At 42.2% G+C, this 23,882-nt stretch overlaps 1 protein-coding gene across 1 annotated transcript in view; it reads right to left on the bottom strand.

Annotated features, from left to right (window-relative positions):
* The window catches only part of TMEM120B (transmembrane protein 120B), a 102,521-nt gene that overhangs the window by 11,018 nt on the left and 67,621 nt on the right, over positions 1–23,882 (bottom strand). Inside the window, exons 7-11 of the mRNA XM_069214911.1 lie at positions 23,038–23,103; positions 21,761–21,822; positions 21,440–21,532; positions 14,989–15,053; positions 410–478 (exon numbers count right to left, since the gene is read on the bottom strand). Coding sequence (XP_069071012.1) covers positions 410–478; positions 14,989–15,053; positions 21,440–21,532; positions 21,761–21,822; positions 23,038–23,103 — 355 coding nt within the window. The remainder of the gene's footprint in view (positions 1–409; positions 479–14,988; positions 15,054–21,439; positions 21,533–21,760; positions 21,823–23,037; positions 23,104–23,882) is intronic.

The following is a 23,882-nucleotide window of genomic DNA, read 5'->3' as shown; positions in this document are numbered from 1 at the left end:
GTGGTGCAGACATACAGGCAAAGGGTGACAGACACTGGGACGGACAGGTCTGTTCCTGTGCCTCTCTCTATCTGTTCTTCTGACCTCGATATCGTTCGGAACACTAGAAGATGAGATGCACTGGTACTCGGGTAGAGTTGCCACCAGGATGGGGAAGCACTGGCATGCAGACGAAGACACCCCAAAATCCGAGATGCACTAACATTGATAGGAAAACCAAACAGCACACAGAGAAAACCCAGATATGCCCGAGAATCGACAGACTAAGGCTCTGGTAACTATTTGTGCCTTCCAGAGGCCCAGGTAACATTACACTTAATTTGTTGGGACGGTACACTGTAGTACCAGTGAGTACAGATTAGACAGTACTCGTGAAATGTGAATTTCATTGCTAAATACGCTACTGTACCTGCCATTCTTTGCACTCCTTATGCCTGGACAGTCCAAAAAGTGTAATTGCATTATACAGCTGCCAAAACTGTGGAAAAAGAGAAACAAAATACTGTTAGATTGCACAAGTAAAGGGCAGCAATCACAGACACAATCTGTGTTACTGCTAACAATCCTCATTTCTGACAGATAAGCATAGCCGGGCAAGGCTTTTAATCCAATACCATGCAAGAGTTTTTCAAAATGATAATTAGATTCAAAGAACAAGCACTCAAACAAGCTGGTATATAAACAAAACGAGAACTTCTGATGTTTATGGATGTGAAAACAGACAATATAAAGGAGCTGCAAATCCAGCCTTTCAATAGCCTCTGGTAAAGGAGCACAGCACTGTAAACAGACAGGATTTGCTTTAAGCGGGATCCTTCAACCAGCAGCGCCAACAGCACAAAGGCCTATTTATTAGAGAGGGTTGTATCCAATGACTACCACAAAAGAGCCACGTAGCGAGTTAAGGCCGTGGGGAGACCCCGCGGAAATTTCGGTTGCAATTGGAGCGCCAAAAGATTGGCCTTCAGGTCTCTGGTAAGAAAACAGTGAATTGAGCTTGAAGATGTTTTTTGTGTCTGATCAGGTTTGTGCAGTTTAGTTATTTGTAAGGAAATGCCCTGCTTAAAGATGTACCTTGAAATATTAAGCAAAAACAGGAATAAAGGCTAAATAAAATGCAACACGGTAGACAGGCCATGATCCCACCTGCCATCAATGTCTACGTATCGAAGTATCACCATATGTACAACTGCTTTCATTCAATATTTCAGCACTCTCAAGAACAAAGCCAAAAGCAGGAAGAGGGATCGTGGGCATTCTCCTGCCTCTTGATGGGAATTGTGTTCGAGTCCAGCACACTCACTCTGACCTGCGCTGTTGGCGAAGAGTACCCCGCACAGACCATGGTTTAGAAAGCTCATCCTAAGCCCCTGGCATCCAAAGCTTTCAATAGGAATCTCCAGTTTACCCTGTCAATTGTATTTTCAGCATCGAGGGAGAGGAGGACAGATAACCTCTTGATAATGGCAGCTGCATTTTGTCAGGTGAACTACCTTTTTGTGTTATCACTATCTCAATGGTATTCAACAAATCTCGATTGGACCAGGCAGATCAGTATCAACTGAGACCAGGCAGATCAGTATCAATTGAGGGAGCAATGGACTTACATTTTTATTATAACTTTAGCATACATTTTCATATCCATAGTAAAAAGTGAAATGGGTCCATCAGACTCACATTTTTCTTTGCAATTAACTGGCTTGAGCAGGGCAGATAGTTTCCTTCTGTCAGACATGGTGGCCATTTGCGTTATCACATGGAAGTTAAAGAGCCTTGTCATTATGTCCAGTGTTCTGGGCCAGAACACTTGCAGAATTGAAGCGTGAACCAGTCTGGGCAGGGAAACCTTGAAGGCTTTTGAGACTTGACTTTAGTAATGAAAATGTCACTTACCCAGTGTACATCTGTTCGTGGCATTAGTCGCTGCAGATTCACATGTTTGGCACAGTCCGCTGCCTGGTGTTGGGCTCGGAGTATTACAAGTTGTTTTTCTTCGAAGAAGTCTTTTTGGTCACGGGACCGAAGGACTCCTCCCTCTTCGGCTCCATTGCGCATGGGCGTCGACTCCATCTTAGATTGTTTTCCCCGCAGAGGGTGAGGATGGAGTTGTTTGGTATAAATAGTGCCCATGCAATGGAGTGAATATGTATGTACGTTAAGAGTTTATAATAATTATTTACAAATGTTCAGATGTTTAAGATTTATGATCTACTTCTAAACGGCTACAGGCTTCCCGGGGAGGTGGGAGGGTACATGTGAATCTGCAGCGACTAATGCCACGAACAGATGTACACTGGGTAAGTGACATTTTCAGTTCGATGGCATATGTTGCTGCAGATACACATGTTTGGCATAGACTATAAAGCAGTTACCTCCCCTAAAAGCGGTGGTTTAGCCTGTAGGAGTTGAAGTAGTTTGGAATAATGTTCTTAGTACAGCTTGGCCCACTGTAGCTTGTTGTGCATTTAGTACGTCTACACAGTAGTGTTTAGTAAACGTATGAGGCGTAGACCAGGTTGCAGCCTTACATATTTCGCTCATAGGAATGTTTCCTAGAAAGGCCATTGTAGCACCTTTCTTTCTGGTTGAGTGTGCCTTTGGTGTAATAGGCAATTCTCTTTTGGCTTTAAGATAGCATGTTTGAATACATCTGACTATCCATCTAGCAATGCCTTGTTTAGAGATTGGATTTCCTATGTGTGGTTTTTGAAAAGCTATGAACAGTTGTTTTGTTTTCCTGATTAGCTTTGTTCTGTCAATGTAATACATTAGTGCTCTTTTGATGTCTAATGTATGTAGTGCCCTTTCAGCCACAGAATTTGGTTGTGGGAAGAACACTGGCAATTCTACTGTTTGATTTAAATGGAATGGTGAGATTACCTTTGGCAGAAATTTTGGATTTGTTCTTAGAACTATTTTATTGTTGTGTATTTGAATAAATGGTTCTTGTATGGTAAATGCCTGTATTTCACTTACTCTTCTGAGGGATGTGATTGCAATGAGAAATGCGACCTTCCAGGTTAGATATTGCATTTCACAGGAATGCATGGGTTCGAAAGGTGGACCCATGAGTCTTGTTAAGACGATGTTAAGATTCCATGAAGGAACTGGTGGTGTGCTTGGTGGTATAATTCTTTTTAGCCCTTCCATGAATGCTTTAATAACTGGTATTCTAAATAGAGACGATGAATGAGTAGTTTGTAGGTAAGCAGATATTGCTGCGAGGTGTATTTTTATAGATGAAAAAGCGAGATTTGCTTTTTGCAAATGTAGTAAGTATCCTACTATGTCTTTAGTAGAGGCATGTAATGGTTGTATTTGATTGGCATGGCAGTAGTAAACAAATCTTTTCCACTTAGATGCATAGCAGTGTCTAGTGGAAGGTTTTCTAGCTTGTTTTATGACCTCCATGCATTCTTGTGTGAGGTCTAAGTGTCCGAATTCTAGGATTTCAGGAGCCAAATTGCCAGATTCAATGATGCTGGGTTTGGATGCCTGATCTGTTGTTTGTGTTGTGTTAACAGATCTGGCCTGTTGGGTAGTTTGACATGCGGTACTAGTGAAAGGTCTAGTAGAGTTGTATACCAAGGTTGTCTTGCCCATGTGGGTGCTATCAGTATGAGTTTGAGTTGGTTTTGACTCAACTTGTTTACTAGATATGGAAGGAGAGGGAGAGGGGGAAAAGCGTACGCAAATATCCCTGACCAACTCATCCATAGAGCATTGCCTTGTGATTCGCGGTGTGGGTACCTGGATGCGAAGTTTTGGCATTTTGAGTTTTCTTTTGTTGCGAACAAATCTATCTGGGGTGTTCCCCAAATTTGAAAGTACTTGTTCAGAACTTGGGGGTGAATTTCCCATTCGTGGACTTGTTGGTGGTCTCGCGAAAGGTTGTCTGCTAGTTGGTTTTGTATTCCTGGAATAAATTGTGCTATTAGGCGAATGTTGTTGTGAATCGCCCACTGCCAAATTTTTTGTGTTAGGAGGCACAATTGTGTTGAGTGTGTTCCTCCTTGTTTGTTTAAATAATACATTGTTGTCATGTTGTCTGTTTTGACGAGAATGTATTTGTGTGTTATTATGGGTTGGAAGGCTTTTAACGCTAGAAATACTGCTAACAGTTCTAGGTAATTGATATGAAATTTTGTTTCGTGTATATCCCATTGTCCTTGAATGCTGTGGTGATTGAGGTGTGCTCCCCACCCTGTCATGGAAGCATCTGTTGTTATAACGTATTGAGGCACTGGGTCCTGAAATGTCCGCCCTTTGTTTAAATTTTTGCTGTTCCACCATAGAAGCGAGAGGTATGTTTGGCGGTCTACCAACACCAGATCTTGAAGTTGACCCTGTGCCTGTGACCATTGTGATGCTAGACACTGTTGTAAGGGTCGCATGTGTAGTCTTGCGTTTGGGACAATGGCTATGCATGATGACATCATGCCTAGAAGTTTTAGCACAAATTTTGCTTGTATCTTTTGGTTTGGAAACATAGCACTTATTACCTTGTGGAATGCCTGCACTCTTTGTGGACTTGGAGTGGCAATTCCTTTTGATGTGTTGATGGTTGCTCCTAGATATTGTTGTGTTTGACACGGTTCTAGGTGTGATTTTGTATAGTTGATGGAAAACCCCAGTTTGTGAAGGGTTTGTATGACAAATGTGGTGTCGTTTGCGCATTCTTTTACTGTGTTGGTCTTGATTAGCCAATCGTCTAGGTAAGGGAACACATGTATCTGTTGTCTCCTGATGTGTGCTGCTACTACTGCTAGACATTTTGTGAACACTCTTGGTGCAGTTGTTATTCCGAATGGCAACACCTTGAATTGGTAATGTATTCCTTTGAATACGAACCGTAGGTACTTTCTGTGAGAAGGGTGTATTGGTATATGAAAGTACGCATCCGTTAGGTCTAATGTGGTCATGTAATCTTGCTGTTTGAGCAGTGGAATGATGTCTTGTAGTGTGACCATGTGAAAATGGTCCGATATGATGTAGGTATTTAGTGTCCTGAGATCTAATATTGGTCTTAATGTTTTGTCTTTTTTTGGAATTAGAAAGTACAGGGAGTAAACTCCTGTGTTTTTTTGTTGTACTGGTACTAACTCTATTGCATCCTTTTGCAGTAGTGCTTGAACTTCTAGTCCTAAAAGTTCTAAATGTTGTGGTGACATTTTGCGTGTTTTGGGGGGGATGTTTGGTGGGAAGTTGTGGAATTCTATGCAATAGCCATGTTGGATTATTGCTAATACCCAATTGTCTGTTGTAATCTGTTGCCAAGATTGGTAGAATTGGCTTAGTCTTCCCCCCACTGGTGTTGAGTGAAGGGGTTGCGTGACTTGAAAGTCACTGTTTAGGTGGAGGTGTTTTTGGAGTCTGGAATCTTCCCCTACTCCTTGGGAATTGACCCCCCCTATATCCCCTGAAACCTCCCCTTTGGAAGGAACCCTGATATGGTGTGGTTCTTGTTTGTTGGCTGGTGGTGTCTGTGGGTTGGCCACGAAACCCCCCTCTAAATGGAGGTTTTCTGAAAGAGCCTCTGCTCTGCGGGGAGTAGAGTGCGCCCATGGCCTTGGCCGTGTCTGTGTCCTTTTTAAGTTTTTCAATGGCTGTATCCACTTCAGGGCCAAAAAGTTGTTTTTCGTTGAAGGGCATATTAAGGACAGCCTGCTGGATTTCAGGTTTGAAGCCTGAAGTGCGGAGCCAAGCGTGTCTCCTTATGGTGACCACAGTGTTGACTGTTCTCGCTGCAGTATCGGCTGCGTCCAGTGAAGAGCGGATTTGATTGTTTGAGATCGTTTGTCCCTCTTCAACTATTTGCTGCGCCCTTTTTTGGTATTCTTGGGGAAGATGGTCTACGAGAAGTTGCATCTCATCCCAGTGAGCGCGGTCATATCTGGCCAGCAGCGCTTGAGAATTTGCGATGCGCCACTGGTTGGCTGCCTGTGATGCTACTCTTTTCCCTGCCACATCAAATTTTCTACTTTCTTTGTCCGGAGGTGGGGCGTCACCAGATGTATGGGAATTTGCTCTTTTGCGAGCTGCCCCTACTACTACGGAGTCAGGTGGTAACTGCGAAGTAATAAACATTGGATCTGTGGGTGGTGGTTTGTATTTTTTATCCACCCTTGGGGTGATGGCTCTTGATTTTACGGGCTCTTCAAAAATTTGTTTTGCGTGCCGTAACATCCCCGGTAGCATTGGGAGACATTGATATTGGCTATGTGTAGCCGAGAGGGTGTTAAATAAAAAATCATCCTCTATAGGATCTGAATGCAGTTGGACATTGTGGAATTCTGCAGCCCTAGCCACCAGTTGTGAGTATGAGGTACTGTCCTCTGGCGGTGACGGCTTTGTGGGGTATGAATCTGGATCATTGTCCGGCACTGGGGTGTCGTATAGGTCCCAAGCGTCTTGATCCTGATCATCTTGACTTATGGTAGTTTGCGCTGGTGAGTGCATTTGTGGCGGTGTTTGTGCCGGCGATGCCTGTTGTAGTGGAGAGGGCGGAGGCGTGACTTTTTTGACCACTTTGGCTTGTGGTTGTGCGTCATCCTTGAGGAGACTGATCCTTCTTTTCCTCATTATTGGGGGAAGGGTTGATATCTTCCCTGTGTCTTGCTGGATGTACAGTCTCTTTTGTGTGTAGTCTGATTCTACACTTTGGAGCTCTTGTCCAAATCTGTGCATCTGGCCACTTATTCCTTGTTCCTCTGAGTAGGATGAAGGTGTGGTATTTTTCGGCGCCGAGAGAGAATCTTTTTTCGGTTTCGGCACCGACAGAATTTTTGTTCCTTTCGGCATGGATTCTCGGTGCCGATGTTTTTCGGTGCCGGTATCTTGTCTTTGTCTCTCGGAGCCGCTTTCTCGGCTCCGAGGTTGCTCCATGGCGGTCCCTCGACCGGAGTCGGGTGTCTTCGCTATGGGCGTGCCCTTTTTCGGCGCCTTCGACGGGTCGCCTGTTTTATGGGTCGAGCCATGGCCTGTTGGCAGTGGCGTCCCCTGGGCTTTCGTTTTGTTGATGGTTTTACTTTTCGACGTCTTACTCACAGTTTGTTGCTGTTGTTCGACGTCGGAGTCTCCGGATTCTGATTCCGGAACCGAGAATGTTTCCTCTTCGTCGTCGAAACGTTGTTTTGTCGGCGTGGACGCCATTTGTAGACGCCTGGCTCTTCGGTCCCGGAGTGTTTTTCTGGACCGGAAGGCTCGACAGGCCTCACAGGTATCCTCCTTGTGCTCGGGGGACAAGCACAAGTTACAGACCAAGTGCTGAATTGTATAAGGATACTTACTGTGACATTTTGGGCAGAAACGGAACGGGGTCCGTTCCATCGGCTTCGATGTCGCACGCGGTCGGGCCGACCAGGCCCCGATGGGGGAATCGAAGCTACCCCAAAGTCTTCCGATGATCGGTGTCGATGTACCTAACTATCCCGATACCGAACGGAACAATACCGACGCTTTCTTCCGAGATTCTGACTAACTTTCCGAACCGAAACACGGAGCGAAAAGGAATACTTCCGAACCCGACAGCGGAAAAAAACAATCTAAGATGGAGTCGACGCCCATGCGCAATGGAGCCGAAGAGGGAGGAGTCCTTCGGTCCAGTGACCAAAAAGACTTCTTCGAAGAAAAACAACTTGTAATACTCCGAGCCCAACACCAGGCAGCGGACTGTGCCAAACATGTGTATCTGCAGCAACATATGCCATCGAACCTTCTTTTTTCATTACTGGTTGGCGAAGGTTATCTCTCTGGGCTTGTGTTAATTTGTCCAGATTAGGTTGCCTCAGATATTCCTCAATCTGATCAGACTGGGGATGGACTTGTGTTGAAACCTGCCTACAATGTCCATATTACTGCATATCCAAACACTTCCCTCATCCAATCTAATGTCTACGTGGCCCTCCACTTGCTTTGCCCTCAAACTGCCAAATTTCCCTATTTATAAAACCTTTGCCCTAATTTCATCACAGAGAATTCTACATTGCTGAGGTCAAGAACTGAGATACTCCTGATGGCTCAACACCGTTCACCTCTTTCAGAAGTTGGGACCTCACTACCTCTGGAATGGACCTCACTGGTCCGCTTACTGCTATAACCCTCCCTTGTACTATGGCTTTCAATATCCCAAATCGTGCCCAGGCTTGGTTTGCCCATGGGTAACGGAATATAGTGCTGTTTGGTTGCCATCTTAGCTGGGTCGCAGATTAGTGTTGGGTTTAAGTGGTAGGTTTGTACTTGCTTCTCAGTTCTGGGCCACGCCACATTCAACAAATCAAGAGCATGGTCTGATTATAAGATTGTCTTTTATTCTGCTTTGCCAACCGAGCGCAGGAGTAAACGGTCTATAAGCACCATATCTAAATGTACAGATGAGTAGAGGAAATAGTCTATTTCAGTGGGTTTTTGGATTGCCAGGTGGCCATGAAAAAGCACCAACTTTCTTTCTTGAACCATGTTCTAAGCGTTTGGCCTTGGAATATTTTTTCTAAATATCTTCCTCCAGTCTTTGCCGGATCACACTTCCTCTTCCTGTTTGGCCTCCGGCAGGTGGAGCACCTCCCATGCTTCAGTCACAGACTTAAGTAGATACTGCTACCTTTTCCACGTGACTGAGTCCCAAGAGGTGGTCCCACCAATATAAGACTGTTCTCTGAGAAAGTCAGTAATGGGGTAAAAATGCTTTCCTTTCCTGGTGGGTGTCTGCTGCCAAGGCTTGATACAAGAACACTCAACCCCCTCGAAGCAGACACCCTCCCTGTTGCATGCTGCCTCCACTATTCTTTCATTTGTTGGTAGTGGTGTACCTGGGTGAGGATGTCTGGTTGGTAGTTGGAACAGATTCACAGGTCTGGACCGACTCTAAAAGTCTTCAAGTCATACTAGAATAAGCTGTTAAGTTGGTCCAAGATGAAATGGTGCTACAGAAGGAGTTTCATTAATTTGAGATACTCTTCTGAAGTCATAAGCGGTTGGATAATAAATTCTGGAGAAGGAGCCCTGGTAACAAGGGAGAGCCCAAGCTATGTTTTAGATCATGAATCACCTGGGTACAATACGCTTCTGTTAAAAGCCTGGAGACTGCAGGTCACTGGTGGACAATTTTTTTACAATTAATATGCGAAGAATGTTTCACATTTGTTTTTATGTCATCGCAGACATAGCTGGATCTAACTTTTTTACGGGTTAGCATAGCAGTTCTTTAGACTTCTGGTCAGAAGCTAAAAAATGTATACTGTATCTATGCTTGTGACTATTAGAGATTCTTTGCCCTAATCATGCTAAACAGAGCAGAACGATAGTGGTGGAGGGATACAATAAAAACATGCGCTTTAAGGAGTTTGCAGAATTTCAGCTGATGAGTTGGCAGAAGGTTCAACAGAGTCCTAGACTGAAAATGTGCCCAGTAATCCTACAGTCTTGGAAACAAGGAATTTTCAAAAGCAGCAGGTTCCCAATGGGTGTGGGGGAAGACTGTCTGTTAAAATAAGGGGGTCCTAGTCATACAAGGCTTTAGGAGCAATGCCAAAGACCTTGATTGTACTGTACTACGAATTTAAATCTGTCCCATGGGAATCTTTTCTCTAGTCGCGTTTGTTGCCGCCATATATTTGTACTGACAGAATGATTATAGATAATGCTTTTGCTTTAGGTGAATGTTTAAGTGTTTTCTGCATTGTTGCTCATGGGTCGTGTGTGCCATTTCACTCCCCGGACCACAATGAGTGTGTCTTCCCCAGTGGAGAACCACTGGCTCAGGGTACAGATTTTGCAAAAGTACTAAGATCATACCAGGGTCTTGGGACCACTCTGAAAAAAATCTACTTTGAAAAATAGCACAACTTCACATTCGGAGACACACCCCTTCCCTGCACGCTGTGAAGCGCAATCATACTACAGAACCTAATCTGTGCTAGTAAACAACTCCAGATAGTTTGCCAGTGTGGATTTATTTATCCGCTGTTTCGTGGTATGCAGCCAATTTAATTTCTTCTTTCCAAGAAATTTTATTTTTAAATTTAAATTGGCAGTATATTTTTTCTGCAGTGACTTATATTTGGACCCATCTGGTAAGTATTTTGTTCATATCAAATATTTATGTTTAAAAGATTGTAACCAAAATATATATAGAACTGAAGGCAAGTAAAGTCCCCCAGTCATCCAGTCTAGCATCTTAATAACCAAACCTCGAGTTTCAGTCCTGGTCAACTAGTTAAGGAAAAGAAAAAACAAAAACAAAAAAGCAGCATGGTTATCAGAGGACAAGGCAAAGGCAGGGCCCTGATACAAGTCAAGACACGCATGCATCTCTATGGCTTCATCAGGTAGGAAACTCTTTGATTGAGATTAGATAAGCCAAACGAAGAGCACCAGGTCTACATTATGCTCAGTATGTTGACAAACTATTACAGGTGAATAACCACTTCTTCAATAATCGGGATAATGGCAAGTAAGACATTGTCTAAAACTGGAGGACATGCAATTGTGAGTTACTTCCACTGTAGATGCTTTACCATAAGAACAAAAAAATCAGTGTTATCACCTGTAAAATCAATTTAGCCAAAAATTATCTAAGACAGCAATCCTTTGCAATGATTTTGAAATATAAATCCAGTTTCTTTCATTGTATTTTAGAGAAAAAATATCTACCTGTGCCATTTTCACTCAAAAACAAAATTTTTGAAAACGTTCTCATTGTTCATGTTTCAGAGGAATTCAATCCAATAAAAGCAACAAGCAGGGGCGACGCCAGTAGGTCTGGCCGTGGCAAGCTAGCACAATGCTTAATTTAGTTTTTCAATTATTTTTATTGCAAGTATATGCCCAAAAAATACAAAGTTAAAAAAGGAAACGTGCTACCTAAACTTGGTGGCCATAGGTTTGCAATAAAAAAGTTAAATAAAAAAAACCTTTGCAAATATGAATTTTCACTTAGGCAATCTTCCCAATATGATTCTTTGACTCTTCCATAGTTCTGTCCACTAATGACCTACAAATCAATGTCTAAAACACCATAGACATGGCGGGGCATCTAGTTGGCCAGACTGTCTCCAATTTAGACTCTCTTTGGGTCCGTTCCCCTTTTCCGCTTTGCTGGACGGGTCACTCTGCTGTTCCGTTTTTTATTCCCTTGGCTGATACACCCACAGGCAAGCCAGGGTTGGCGACTTCAGTGCCTAAACATTTTCGGCATGAGCTCAATGCCAAATATTTAACAGAGGCCTCGATTGCCTCCCCTTTCTCCTCTCACGTCCTCTACAACTGGTGGGGTCCCTGTTTTCAACTCCTGGGTGTCTATGCTATTGCCCCCTCTGAGCATTTACCCCACTCCTCGGTCTAAGCCTTCCATCCCTTGATATTCCAGCAAGTTAAGAAGCATGACGCGTCAATTTAGAACCGTGTAAAAGTTTCAGCCTTCTAGATACAGCCCAGAAGCCATAGCCATTTAAAAGCAAGCTATTAAAGCGTAAAGGTGAAGTTCGCCTGTGTTAGAGCAGATTATTTTCCAATAAGATTGAATCTGCCAAATAGTTAAGTACTGTCTTTCCTCCAGCTGGCAGGCAAACTCCCATATCTCCATCCCACTGACTGTGACACTCTGGTCTCATTTTTTAGGATAAAGTTTCCATGATTCAAGTTGATTTTGACCTTCAACCTTCTGTGGCTTTGTTACAGCTATAAGACTTGCCCCATCGACCCCGGTCTTAGTTTCCTTTTTGACAAACTTCTCCGCTCTAATTTTTGATATTATTATGACATTTCCTAGCTCTCTCAAGTTGGACTCCCCTCTTGACCCTGCTCCTCCGCATTCAATGAACGCTGCCACCCATATAATGTGCCTTGTTCTTCCAAGATGTGGGTAGCCTTTCTCTTTCACCCACCGAGGTTCCTGAGAGCTGGGAAACACACTAAGATTAGTCTCCTTTTAAAAAAATAAAAAACTTCTGCTGAACCTAACTCTCAGCAGTTACCGTCCTCTCATGCGACACCATCCGGGGGTAACATCATTGGGAAGGAAGTCAACTATCCTCCTATTTAGAGGTGAATAACCAGTTTAATGAAAACAAGCAAGGCTTTTGCCTTAAATGCATTACAGAATCCCCTCCCTTAGGCATTTCTGATGATATTCACTAACTCTTAGACGAGGGAGGTTCATTGGTGCTGGTTCTATTGGACCTGTCCCAACCTTCAATATGGTCTCTGATGCCCTTTGAATTACACCTCTCAATTACAAGGACATTTGTCTCCCAGCTCTGAAATGGCTGTCATCCTTTCCTCAAAACAGAACTCAGGGCGTCTCTATCCCCCCTTCCAATCAGCACCCAGAACTACCCTACGCAGAGTCCCACGAGGCCCTGGTTTCAGTCCGACGTCATTTTAATTTTATGCCGTTCCTCTAATCTCTGTGACTCAATCTTTCGATTTGATCTGACGATCTAACTAAAATAGTCAAATTATCATCTCCATCAATATTGACCTCTGACACCACAGATGGTTTTTCATCCTGTATGTGAGCTATCACCAAGAGGATCAGAGGTAACAGTCTAAAGCTCAACGGTGACAGAACTGAGATTCTGCTCTTTGGACACGAGCCTGTCATCTTGTCTTTTGCATGGTGGCCTACCTTCCCACGCCATCAGTGAAGGATAAAATACAAGGCATCAACTTTGATCTTGGCTTATCCTTCCACACTCGGATTAACCACACCCTTCTGTATGCTTCCTTTTCTCTTTTTTGCATGCTTAGGAAAATTCTGCTTTTCCTGATCATTGTTTCTCTAATACCGGTCATCCAAGCTCTCATTTAATAAAAAACGCAACCACGCAAAATTGCTATACCTTGAATTCCCTGAATACCTAGTTGAACACCTTCAGATCATATAAAATTGAATTGCACATATCACTATTCCTTTGCTTGATGGCTCAACATCAAAAAATGTATCATCTTTAAGGCACCTTGTTTCATTTACAAAGGTTTCCATCAGCAGGCTCCTTCCTACATCAACTGCAAATTTAAGCATCATCTTCCTGGTTGTCCCCTTTGTTCTTCCAGCTCCCTTTGCTTTCAAGTTCCTAGAATAAGAGGGATCCACTATGGTGGTCATTCCTTCTCCTATATTTCTGCAAAAACCTGGATCCCTCTCTCACTTTGCATCTGGAAATCTCCCAACCTAGCTGGTTTCAAGAAACTGCTCAAGACCTGGCTGTTCAAGCAATCTAAAATATTGTTCCAGTCTGCCTGGACTTACCACTAATACTACTCCCTAGTGCTAGGGTGCCTCTTCGGGTAGCGCAGTATTTTATTAATACTCATTTCTGCAATCATTTATTCATATAGATTTCATAGTACAGTATGGGTGGTTCCAAGCAGGCTGGTGTACTTAGAATAGGTGGAAATCTTTTTTTTTAGTATTAGTGTACATTACAGGGAAATTATTCTTAGCTGCACAGAAAAAAGATACAATTGGCTTTGAATTACTGCAACCTGAAGACATCGTTTAAACATACAAGGACAAGTAAAAGATTAAAAAAGGTTAAAGAACAGAGAGAAAAAATAATGCAAAATAAAGAATTAGCCCTGGCACTTCTTTCTAGGTGAATATGCACATGTGATCAGCTCAAATGCCGTCACTCAGTGCAAGAAACCATGGCTGAAGTGCCACATGTTATGCTGCAAACCAATAGATGAAGATAGTTACCTAGATCCCTTCAATATATTTACAGAAGTATATATTTTTTCGTTCTACGATCTTTAATCACAAGTCTAGTGATACATCTAAAGCCAAACATAACAAATATTGGCAAATCCAATAGATCTTGCCTTGTGGATTTGCCATTTTATTTGCAAAGCTAGTCAGCTTTGGAAAAAAGATTAAAACAAGTTTATTGAAGATGCTGAACGTCATCGTAAAAAAAAAAAAAAAAAAAAAAAAAAAAAAACACAACAGGGTGATCGATCTGTCACCCTGTTGCCTTTTTATTTTACGATGACGTTCAGCATCTTCAATAAACATGTGTAAGGGGGCATTTTTAAAAAAAATATACCGTTCCATCTTGTAGAAGTGAATTAAAAAAGAAAATATAGAAAAACTAGACAGAATGCATTATTTAGAGAGCAGCAGCACGACAGTATACATATAATGCCAAAAAAGGAAAAAAGTAGGGCACAACCAGGAGAGATGGGAGAGCACATCAAGAAAACAAATGCATAGAAGAAAAAAGTAGTTCTCTGAATGTAAGCACCGGAAGGGTATAAGTCATGCATCCAAAAGCATGGTAAAAAAAATTGTGAAAGTTGTAGGCAAGACATAAAAAGGGCGCAGGGAATGAGGCTGCATCTTTTTTATGTAATTGAGTTTTAAGTAGCATTGACCTACTGTTTATTAAATACAGCTTTTCAGAACTGTGCAAATACAATCAGAAGAAAACTATTAAACTTACAAGGAACAATTTGAACAGTATCCTACCAAACGTACTAGGTACTGTACATTGTAATGGGCATCTACACCGATGAAATGTTTCCTTTAGAGAATACCAGTTATTTACAATAAATAATATCAGGTGCTCTCTTTTCTGCACAATGCATCTCTTTCACTTGCACTACCCATTGCAAATCCTCCAGTGTGTATCGTGCTCCTGCCGGAGTAGATTGAGTTGTTTTGATTCCAAGGATCTGCAAGTCCTCAGCCAGAGGAAGATGCTTCTACCTCGCTGCGCAGACCTGGAACTCTCTACCGCTACATCTCAGGCAATCACTCTCACTGCCTGAATTCAGGAAGGACCTCAAGACCGGACTCTTCGACTGAACTGCCCCCCCGCCCCACCGCCTTGAGACCCTAATGGGTGATTAGCCGGGCTCTACAAGAACCACTGATTGATTCTATAAGGTACATACTTAAAAGTTACATTTATTATTGAGCCTTGAAATCACTACTTCTAAAGGATCTGTTTAAACAATGAGCTGTGAACTATGCAGTGTCGAACTTACATGCCCAAAAAACAGGAAAGGAAGAAGAAACGTGAGACCTCTCCACATCCAGGACTGAAATCCCTCTAAAAAAACAGAAACAATTTGATCATGTGTTGATAGCCAAGCGCAATAACAGATGGGAACATGCAAATTGAATTGATAGAGTATCATTAAACAAATTCAGACTCTTGTTTAAAAGAACGCGTGCATCCATTAGAATTCACTGAACTAGTTACCACTTTAAAAGTGTAAAATCAGAAACGAGGAATCCTGCAATGGAACAGGTGCCTGTTCTCCTCTACTTAAAAGTTGATTACCAAAGTCCTTGCCAATCAAGCTAATGAAGAGACAAGTGTAGGCAAGAAAGCACATCAGGCCAACACATTGCGTGACTCTTACCCATCTCAAGCAGCCAAGCCATACATGCTTTGTATTAAACATATGGTTAACAACTACTGTCAAATGTGGATTCAGTGCAGCCTATGTGTCGCTTCTCCAAAATCTCTTTCTACTTAAAAATATCTGCAGAATGCGCAATACAAAAATCTCGAGGGGCATGCTTCTTTGCTAAGTTTGACTACAGCATCTCTCTTTTATTGGGGTCTACAAAATGAGTGTGAAATACACAAATATGAAATATATCATCATTGTGATCAAAATTTGGGGCACATTCATTCACACAACCACCACACATGCATGTTGTTAAAATTTTCAATGATCATAACAGATCAATTAAAAAGCTTATTTTCAAGGATCTTGAAAATAATGACCAAGTGCACATAACCTATGAACTAAGTATTTCAGATGGGAAACAACTGCCTGTCACTCAAGCATGGAAGCTTCATTATTATTTCCCAATTCTTTACCTACAACAAATACAATCATAGTCTCTTTTCCATGCACACTGCTTTATAATTAAGGATACAAATTGTTCACAGCTTACCAGGCAGCAATTAAAGCTGATAAGTAGGAATTGCATTCCTTCAGATGATAACTCAAGCAATGATGTTGGCATCATTTTGTCCCAGGATAACAAGACCTGAGTGCATGGATATGATCATTGTATTCCTACCTGGAAAAGGGGCTAGTGTGCTTTTATAATTATACACCACACCAACAAATCTGTTGTAAGTGCACTCAAACATCTTCCTGAAACTCTTATCACCGAATAATACTTCTGTTCCAGCAGGGGCTGCCAAAAACAGATGATCACACACTTCTAAGGATGAAGGTATACTGAAACAACATTATCTTTTTTCCAGAATCACGATTCAATTGGCAGATGCTACCCTGAAATCTTTGAATTTACATTTTTCCACTATGTGGAAATCTTCTACGAGTACAAACCTCACACAAAAGTGCACAAAATAGTCTCCCTCTTCGGCCACTAACACCTATTCCCCCCACAGCAGCCAGAGTCCTAGTACCCTAATTTAAATCAGAACCACTGTGATCTCCCTTGAAAATTCCATAAAAACAAAATTGAATATATGACCAGCAGTCCCGTTCCTTTCTCATACTTTAATATCGTTCCACAAAAAAAGACACTAGCGCTTGAGGAACTATGTCTAAGCATTTCCTTAACTACTTACCAACAAGCAGAAAGGTAACAAAAAAAAAAAGACAAAAGTTCTTTGTTAGAGCACTCAACTATCTTCATTCCAATAGGTGTAAGAATCTGTAAATGATGCAACCACAGACAGGTGGCTAACTTAAGCAATCTGTTTGAAGTTCCTGTGATATCTTCCTCATCCAAAAATCTCATTCGCTTTGTTAAACTGCACTCAGTGAAATCAAAGGCTGAGTGGTGACCCCAGAGTGAGAGATGTATTATATTTGGGAAATGTGTCATTGTAAACTTGGAGACTAAGGTGGACATACTGGAAACAAACAAACAGGTTAGGGCCGTGGTTCCCAACCTTTTGACTTCTGTGGACCTCAACTTTATCATTACTGGAACCCGGGGACCCCCACTGAATCATTAGTGGAACCCAGGGACCCCCACTGAATCATTACTGGAACCCGGTGACCCCCAGTGAGTAATTACTAAAAGCTGGGGACCTAATCTGTTAATATTATTTAATTTTCTAAGCAGTCCCAGGCCCCCCTGTGGAGGCTTCACGGACCCCCAGGGGTCCCCAGACCACAGGCTGGGATCCACTGGGTTAGGGAACATAGAATCCTGGCCTTTCTAGACACAGTAGTCTGCCGACTTCCACCTGGCAGGACAGCAATACTGACAATGTTGGTGTTTTAGGAAACCTGGTTGCCGACCAGGAAGTTGACAGGCAGGGTTACTGGGGACTGACTAACCCCCAACAACATGACTTGGTCTCCAGGCTGGTTGAAAAAAAATTACACGAGACTCGCCACTCACAGGGGTATAGTCTATGTCCGATCAAGTGCAGACAGTGGTTCTCAGCTTATCTGTGAGACTGGGAGTCCGGGATACAATCAAGAGGCAAATCTTCAGTAATCCATCAGCAGCAAGGAAACTTTAGCCCTGAAATCCTGAAAGGGGGTAGATGCAACCCAACCAGAGTAAAGTCCAACAGGGCTATTTAAGGTCTGGAGTGCTTGGGTTCTCGGAAGTGCTCGAACAAGAGGTTTAGTTTGGAAGATCTTACTAAAGTGGTTTGATTGTATGTTATAGTTGATACATTTTTTGTGATTGAAATACTAGGTTGATACTTTTTGTGATTGAAATACTAGGTTGATACCTCCTATGTCTTTCCTCCCACTAGATCTGACATTCGTGTCGAAGAACATAACACATTTTGGTAACTGAGCAGAAGTTTTTTAAGTTAAGAAATTACTGATATAAGAGGCAAGATGTGACATATAGCTTTAAGCCCACTGTATAACCAAAGTATGTATTGGGTTTCCTTGTTCCCTTGTGGTGCATAATAGTATTAAAATATTTAAAAAATAAAATTGCACATCAGCAACTAAACAGCGGATCAAGTTAGCAGATTTTATTTTAGCGAAAAAAGGCCTGAATGAATCCTCTGTGCCTGCACTGAATCTCCTCACCCCACTAGAGTTCTGTATCACACCATTGGACCAGGAGGGCTATCTTACAAAAACACTCAATGCAAGTTAAATGACTTAACAACAACCCATTTTCAAACTTTGCCTCTATAGGAAAATGATAAAAAATCCAGCCATTGAAAAAATATCATAAGGCCAACTCGAAAACAGACAGACAACATATGAGTGCTGCAAACAGCTGAATCAGACTCCTTGCTCGCCTTGCAGAAGAATGGCATAACAGGTCTCAGGCAACCACATTAGTTCCCAGGTGAGGGCAAAGTATGGTTTAAAACAGTCTTTGAAGCTTGGAGAATTTTCTAAAATCAGGGTTGCAACAAGTCAAAGATGCCTTTGCATTGCAATATGTCATGCATTTTCCTGAACTTGAGCTAATGGCATTGTAAATTCAGAACTGTACTTTTCTTGCCACATAAATTGGTCAACCCTGTCTCATAATTTTGTCTTTTCCTGCCATGTTTTGTGGTCACTGGGGGCTACTGACGTCAGACATCTGAACAGAAATTGGAAAATATGTCTGGAAAAGTATTTTAACAGAATGAAAAGTCTTGCAAGCATTCTTGCCTTGCATTTTAAGGAGCAGAGCATCCTGGTAAGATTAGATAAGATAAGAAATGTCCTGAGTGCTGGCAGGGAGGGCCCTGGAAAGAGAGACTCAATATGCGATGCGAGGCTAAGCAAGTTTCACATCATTGCTTCTAGGTTTAGCTACATTTCACCAGAAAGGGCATATTGTGGCTTTCGTGAGCAGTGAGCTAAACAACCAGGTGCTTCTTTTGTTAAATAAGCTTATTTTAGGAGCCAGAGGTAAAAGAGGACAGCACTGGAATAAAGCCAAAACAAGTGTCAGCGACATGGAAGGAACCGAATGCTGCAACAAAACGCAGGCGGCTGTCAGCCTAAAACACCCACAGTGAAAGGGGAACACTAAAAATAAATTACAAAAAAAATAGTCTCTCACAGCAACAGATAAAGAATCCAAAGTGGAATAATACAATAGTTGGTCACTGCTCTGAAACAGAAAAAGGGAGAAAAAGGCAGAACAGACCACTAGCGAGCAAGAATTTTTAAAAGACACTGCAACCAACAAATAAAATCGCTTTAAGCCATATGAAATATACTAAAAGTACAAGAGGTCGAACGCTTATGCACAACCTAAAAACTACCCAATACATCTTAGATCAATGTAATCCACTTTACACATCCCCAGAGAGTAGCAGAATATTCTGTGAGGAAGGTAATTAACGTAAAGAGTTATATTTTTCATACAGGTTCACCTCACTTGCAGTTAACCATAGCACTACATATAAAAGTATAAATGTTTTCTGCCAAAGCTGCTCAACATCAGCAAAATAAAAAGAGAAAAATAAAGAAGACACAAAGACTGCAGCACTATGTAGGGACATGTATGCTTGATGACTTAAGCACGTGTCAATGTTATCATAAGGAATGATGCAGGTGCCTTTTTTTTTTATTTCAGTTTACTGTTCCAAGATTGTGGACACCACCTGGATTGACAAATAAAAAAACATTAAGTTTTATTTGCATGAAAGTGCTTTTAGCAATGTGGAGTGAACTGGTAGAAAATGACAGCTGCAGGACCCTCCAAAAAATATTAACCACATTAATTAAAAGACTGAGGAGTACGGAACCAACGGAGGAGGGGTGAAGGAGTGGGTGAGGGAGAAGCAATGGGGAGTGAGAGAGCAACAGAGGAGCACAAAATAACTTTTTTGGAATGCACACTAGCCCAGCAGCAAATAGCTAATGTTGAGGTCTCTGAAAATAAATAAAATTAAACATTTTATTTCATGGATGTAAAGAGCTAGGGGAGTAACAGAAGAGTGATAAATTGCGGGTGTGAAGAGAGCGGAGGGGTGGTTGTGGGTGGTTGAAGGGAGTGCAATGGAGGAGGGGTTGTGGGTGGGTGAAGAGGATGAAACGTAGGGATGGTTGGGGGCCAGTGAAGGGTGGGAGTAACTGAGGCATGATTGGCAGCAGTTTAAAGGGCAAAAAATGTGGGGGGAGGGGGGGAAAGGGAGGAACTGGAGGGGAGAGCAGCCTAAAAGAGACAGCAAGAAAACCCATGCACTCTAACAGAGTGGTTAATGCATACCTGTCATCTTTCAAAATATTTTCACAGTGTGAAGAGTGGGCAGGGTCTGGTGCCGAGAGCTAACTGAGAAGCACTCTGCCCCTCACCCAGCCCCCAAACCCCCTTTGAAAAAGCAAAAAAAAAGGGGACATTTGGAATGTTGCCAATGTTTTCGCACTCTTTATGGTGCTTACAGCCTCTGAAAACAAGCTGGAAACCGACCGTTTACAGTGGTTTTCTGCTAGTTTTCCCTACCACCGTGTGAATTTGGCTCTCCACTGGCTGACCGTGTGCAGGAAGCCAAAATCATGTAACACACGGTGGCATTGTGTGAGTTGGCAGGTCTGTTGATGAAAAAGAAAAACATTTTCCAAAATTTCAGTAGCAGAAGGATACAAGCCAATCAAAAGAATGGTAAAGAGGCTATGTTCTAGAGAAGAGAAGACCACAAGAGGAGGAATGCAAGCCTCCAAACAATAAGCCAACATATGGGAGTGAAAGTAAAGACTAAGCAATGGTAAGCAATGGGCAGGGGCTCAGCCCACTACACTTTTTGTAGCTCAGAAGTTGAGGACGCATACACAGATTCCTAGGTAGTGAGCCAATGAAGGAGATTAAGGAGCGCCTTGATCTGAGAAAGAAGGGAGAACTTTTTATGAATAGAAAGATGTGAAGGGAGAAGGAAACAAATGTGAAGAAGGAAGGCCATCTGTGGTTTGTGGAGAGGGCACACAGACTGGTTTGTGAGCTGACCTTCATTTTGCAGTGGAGCACGTTATCATCAGACAGTACAGCAAAGCTATACATATTAACTTTTCTAAAAGGAATATTGAATTTACCCCCCCCCCCCCCAACTTCCAACTGATGTAACATGCTGGAAAACAAGCACAATGTGCAGCCTTAAGCATATCTGGAATAATAAAGAAACTCCCCATTCTTCTTCCAGCAAAGAATATAAAATAATATATGAAAAGGTGATTATTGAAGTAATATCTGCGTAATGGCAGGGAAAAAATGCATTTCTGCATCCTAACTCACTTTTAAAACCCCAACTAGCGTACTTAGCCTGCATTTCAATTCCCTGCTTCTGTTTAGTAGATAAAAGCTACAGCCACTAACAGACTTCATAGTTCACACACATAAAATTTCTAAAATTGACAACACCAGTGTTTGCTTTTGAATGCGATTGCTGGCCTTTTATTTCCTATACTCTGATTACTGGAACAGCTTCCCGCTTATTCGCCCAGCAATTCCCATATTCACACAGCGCGCATCAATGCAGACAGAAAAACAGAGAAAATAAATGTAACAGACTGTGCTTACCGACTGTAAGGTCGAGATGGTTTCTTTCACCTAATGCACGTAATCTGTAAAGGCAGCCACTCTGGTAATAATATTGAAGGAACTGTACACAACCTGAAAGATTTAGGAAACTCCATGAAAAGCTGCACTTTGGCACCAGTACTAAAAAATTACAGCTTGAGCAAATTATAAAAAAAAGCCAAATCTGTACATTAAAAGCGAAAAGATGCATAGTAGTTAAGCTAGAAATCAACAGGACATTTACCTATAACTTCAAAGTAAAATCTTGTTGTGAACGGGTTAAAGGAATAGAAGAATGGAAAAGGGTGGTAATGCACTCACTCTGAAAAATTGAAAATGCCAAAAATTGATAGCGAAACATTTGGTACATAAGTCCATTTGGCCTGCGATAAACAGAAAAGAAGAAACAAAACAAGGGTTAGTTGTCTCTATGCAAAATGACCATCTATACAACGTGAATAAACAAAAGATGCACGCAATATCTTTCAATACGCAGGCTGGGGCCTTTTGTACTGAAACAGACTAAGGGGGACGAGTATGACTTGTATCACTAACCACAAAGGCAGACATAGCACTTGACCCAAAGACATAAACCACTGATGACCGAAACAGAAAAGATATGCTGAGCAGACATTACTGTGGCAACAGTCTAAAGTGATGCTAACCAATAAAGCATTTCAGAAAACAGACACATTACCACTTCCCCTAGTGAGTAGAGACTCAGCGGAAAAGAGTTCAACTATCTGTCTAGCTGGAGTGAGACAGGGGGGAAGATAAATACAGTCTTATTTCAGCGGACAGAGACATTTTGGCCAATTAACTGCATCCATGAACAAAGTAAAATAGTTAAAAGCATTTAGGAAGCTCTAGGGTCTGAGTCCAGACTGCATAGGTGGTAACCCACTTGAAATTAAATAATGGCACTGAAGACCATGCAAGCAGGAGCGGCCCCTCCACAAGAGCGAAGGAGCGTCGACCCACTAAAAATAGAAATGCCTTCAAAAATGCCCCCCGAACTGAAAAATAAAATGGTAATAAAGTTTATTTATTACCATTTAATTTTCAGCACCCCGTCCTGAACGTAGTGTCAGGGCGGGGCACTCAGCAGCAGGGAGCTGTGCACTTTAGGTTAAAGTGCGCTTGTCCCTTTGGCCGGCCGTCTTGTGACAGCCAGCCTGACACATGCGCACTTCAAACTTCTCTAACCTAGCTCTCTTAAGACGGCTGGGTTAGAGTAAGCAAAGACCCCCCCAGCAAGGAGAGAGGCCACACCCACCAATCCTGATGCTGCTTTCATGCTGGTTACCAGTATGAAAGCAGAATCAGGATTGGTTAGTGCTGTTTCCTCGTCCCCGCAGCTGCGTTGGAGCTTCCAGAAGCATGACGAGAAGAGAGGATGACAAGTGAGGAGAGGAAGATGCTGTCAAGTATGTGCCTTTACCCCACACCCCTGTCGTAAATACAAGCCAGACACCACTTAGTACAAGCATGGGTGCTGATAGGCAGAAGCAATAATGGGAACGTCTTAGTGAAACAATATGAAACCACGCTAATAACCTAGCTGTACAGGCGGAGATTACAAAAGCGGAGGCACTTACCATGTTAACATCACGCCAGAGAGAAATGTTGAAACATAATGATGAGACACCCACCAGCCTTTAATTCTATGGAACAGGAAGAGAATCATCAAAAAGGTGATTTATAATGGAAATGTATAAGTCAATCGGTCACAGTTTCCCACTGGGCGTGCAAGGTCTCATGTTTGCAAACACCATTCTTACACTCACAGGCTGCTGGCTCATGCAAGATCACCTTCTAGGCTATCAGGTATCCCTATGTAAGATGAAGTACCATTACTGAGTAGTCTGACCTGTAGCAAAACCAACCTGCATTATGAGACACACATTGACCCCAACTGCACTCCTGCTGCTGCAGAAGACTAGGCATGCAGATTAAGTGCCTTAAATGGTACTCATTCTATCGACCTTGAAGTGACAGCAGGCCGAATGGCCCTGCCAGGAGGACAACATACGATCATCATTTCAAACACCATGATCCATGCACAAGCAACACATCACAGAGGTGTCAGAATCAGCCTGAGTGTCAAGTGTCCAGCGCTCAATATTGCTGCTCACATTTTGTGCTACATTTCTTTGAAACATCAGTCTCAGCACACGTCTGAAACTGAAAGTAACTGAGAAGTTAAGCAGGATTGTTTTAAATTAGGGATGGAGGCACCTTATTACATTTAGACTTTTGCAACTGTTGCGGGCTGGTGCACAAAATCTGTTTTGTTTGTCGGCATTTAAGCAGATATGACCACAGCACAACAAGCATACATAGTTGTATAATACAAAAGTAGATTACGGTAATACAGCTATGTTAATGAATAGAATACTCTTCTTGGTGTTCCAAAGAGAACTGTTAAATTGGATCAATAGTT

This window comes from Pleurodeles waltl, chromosome 11, assembly GCF_031143425.1.
Source record: "Pleurodeles waltl isolate 20211129_DDA chromosome 11, aPleWal1.hap1.20221129, whole genome shotgun sequence".
Taxonomy (NCBI): Eukaryota; Metazoa; Chordata; class Amphibia; order Caudata; family Salamandridae; genus Pleurodeles; species Pleurodeles waltl.
This window is presented reverse-complemented; position numbering and strand designations above follow the sequence as displayed.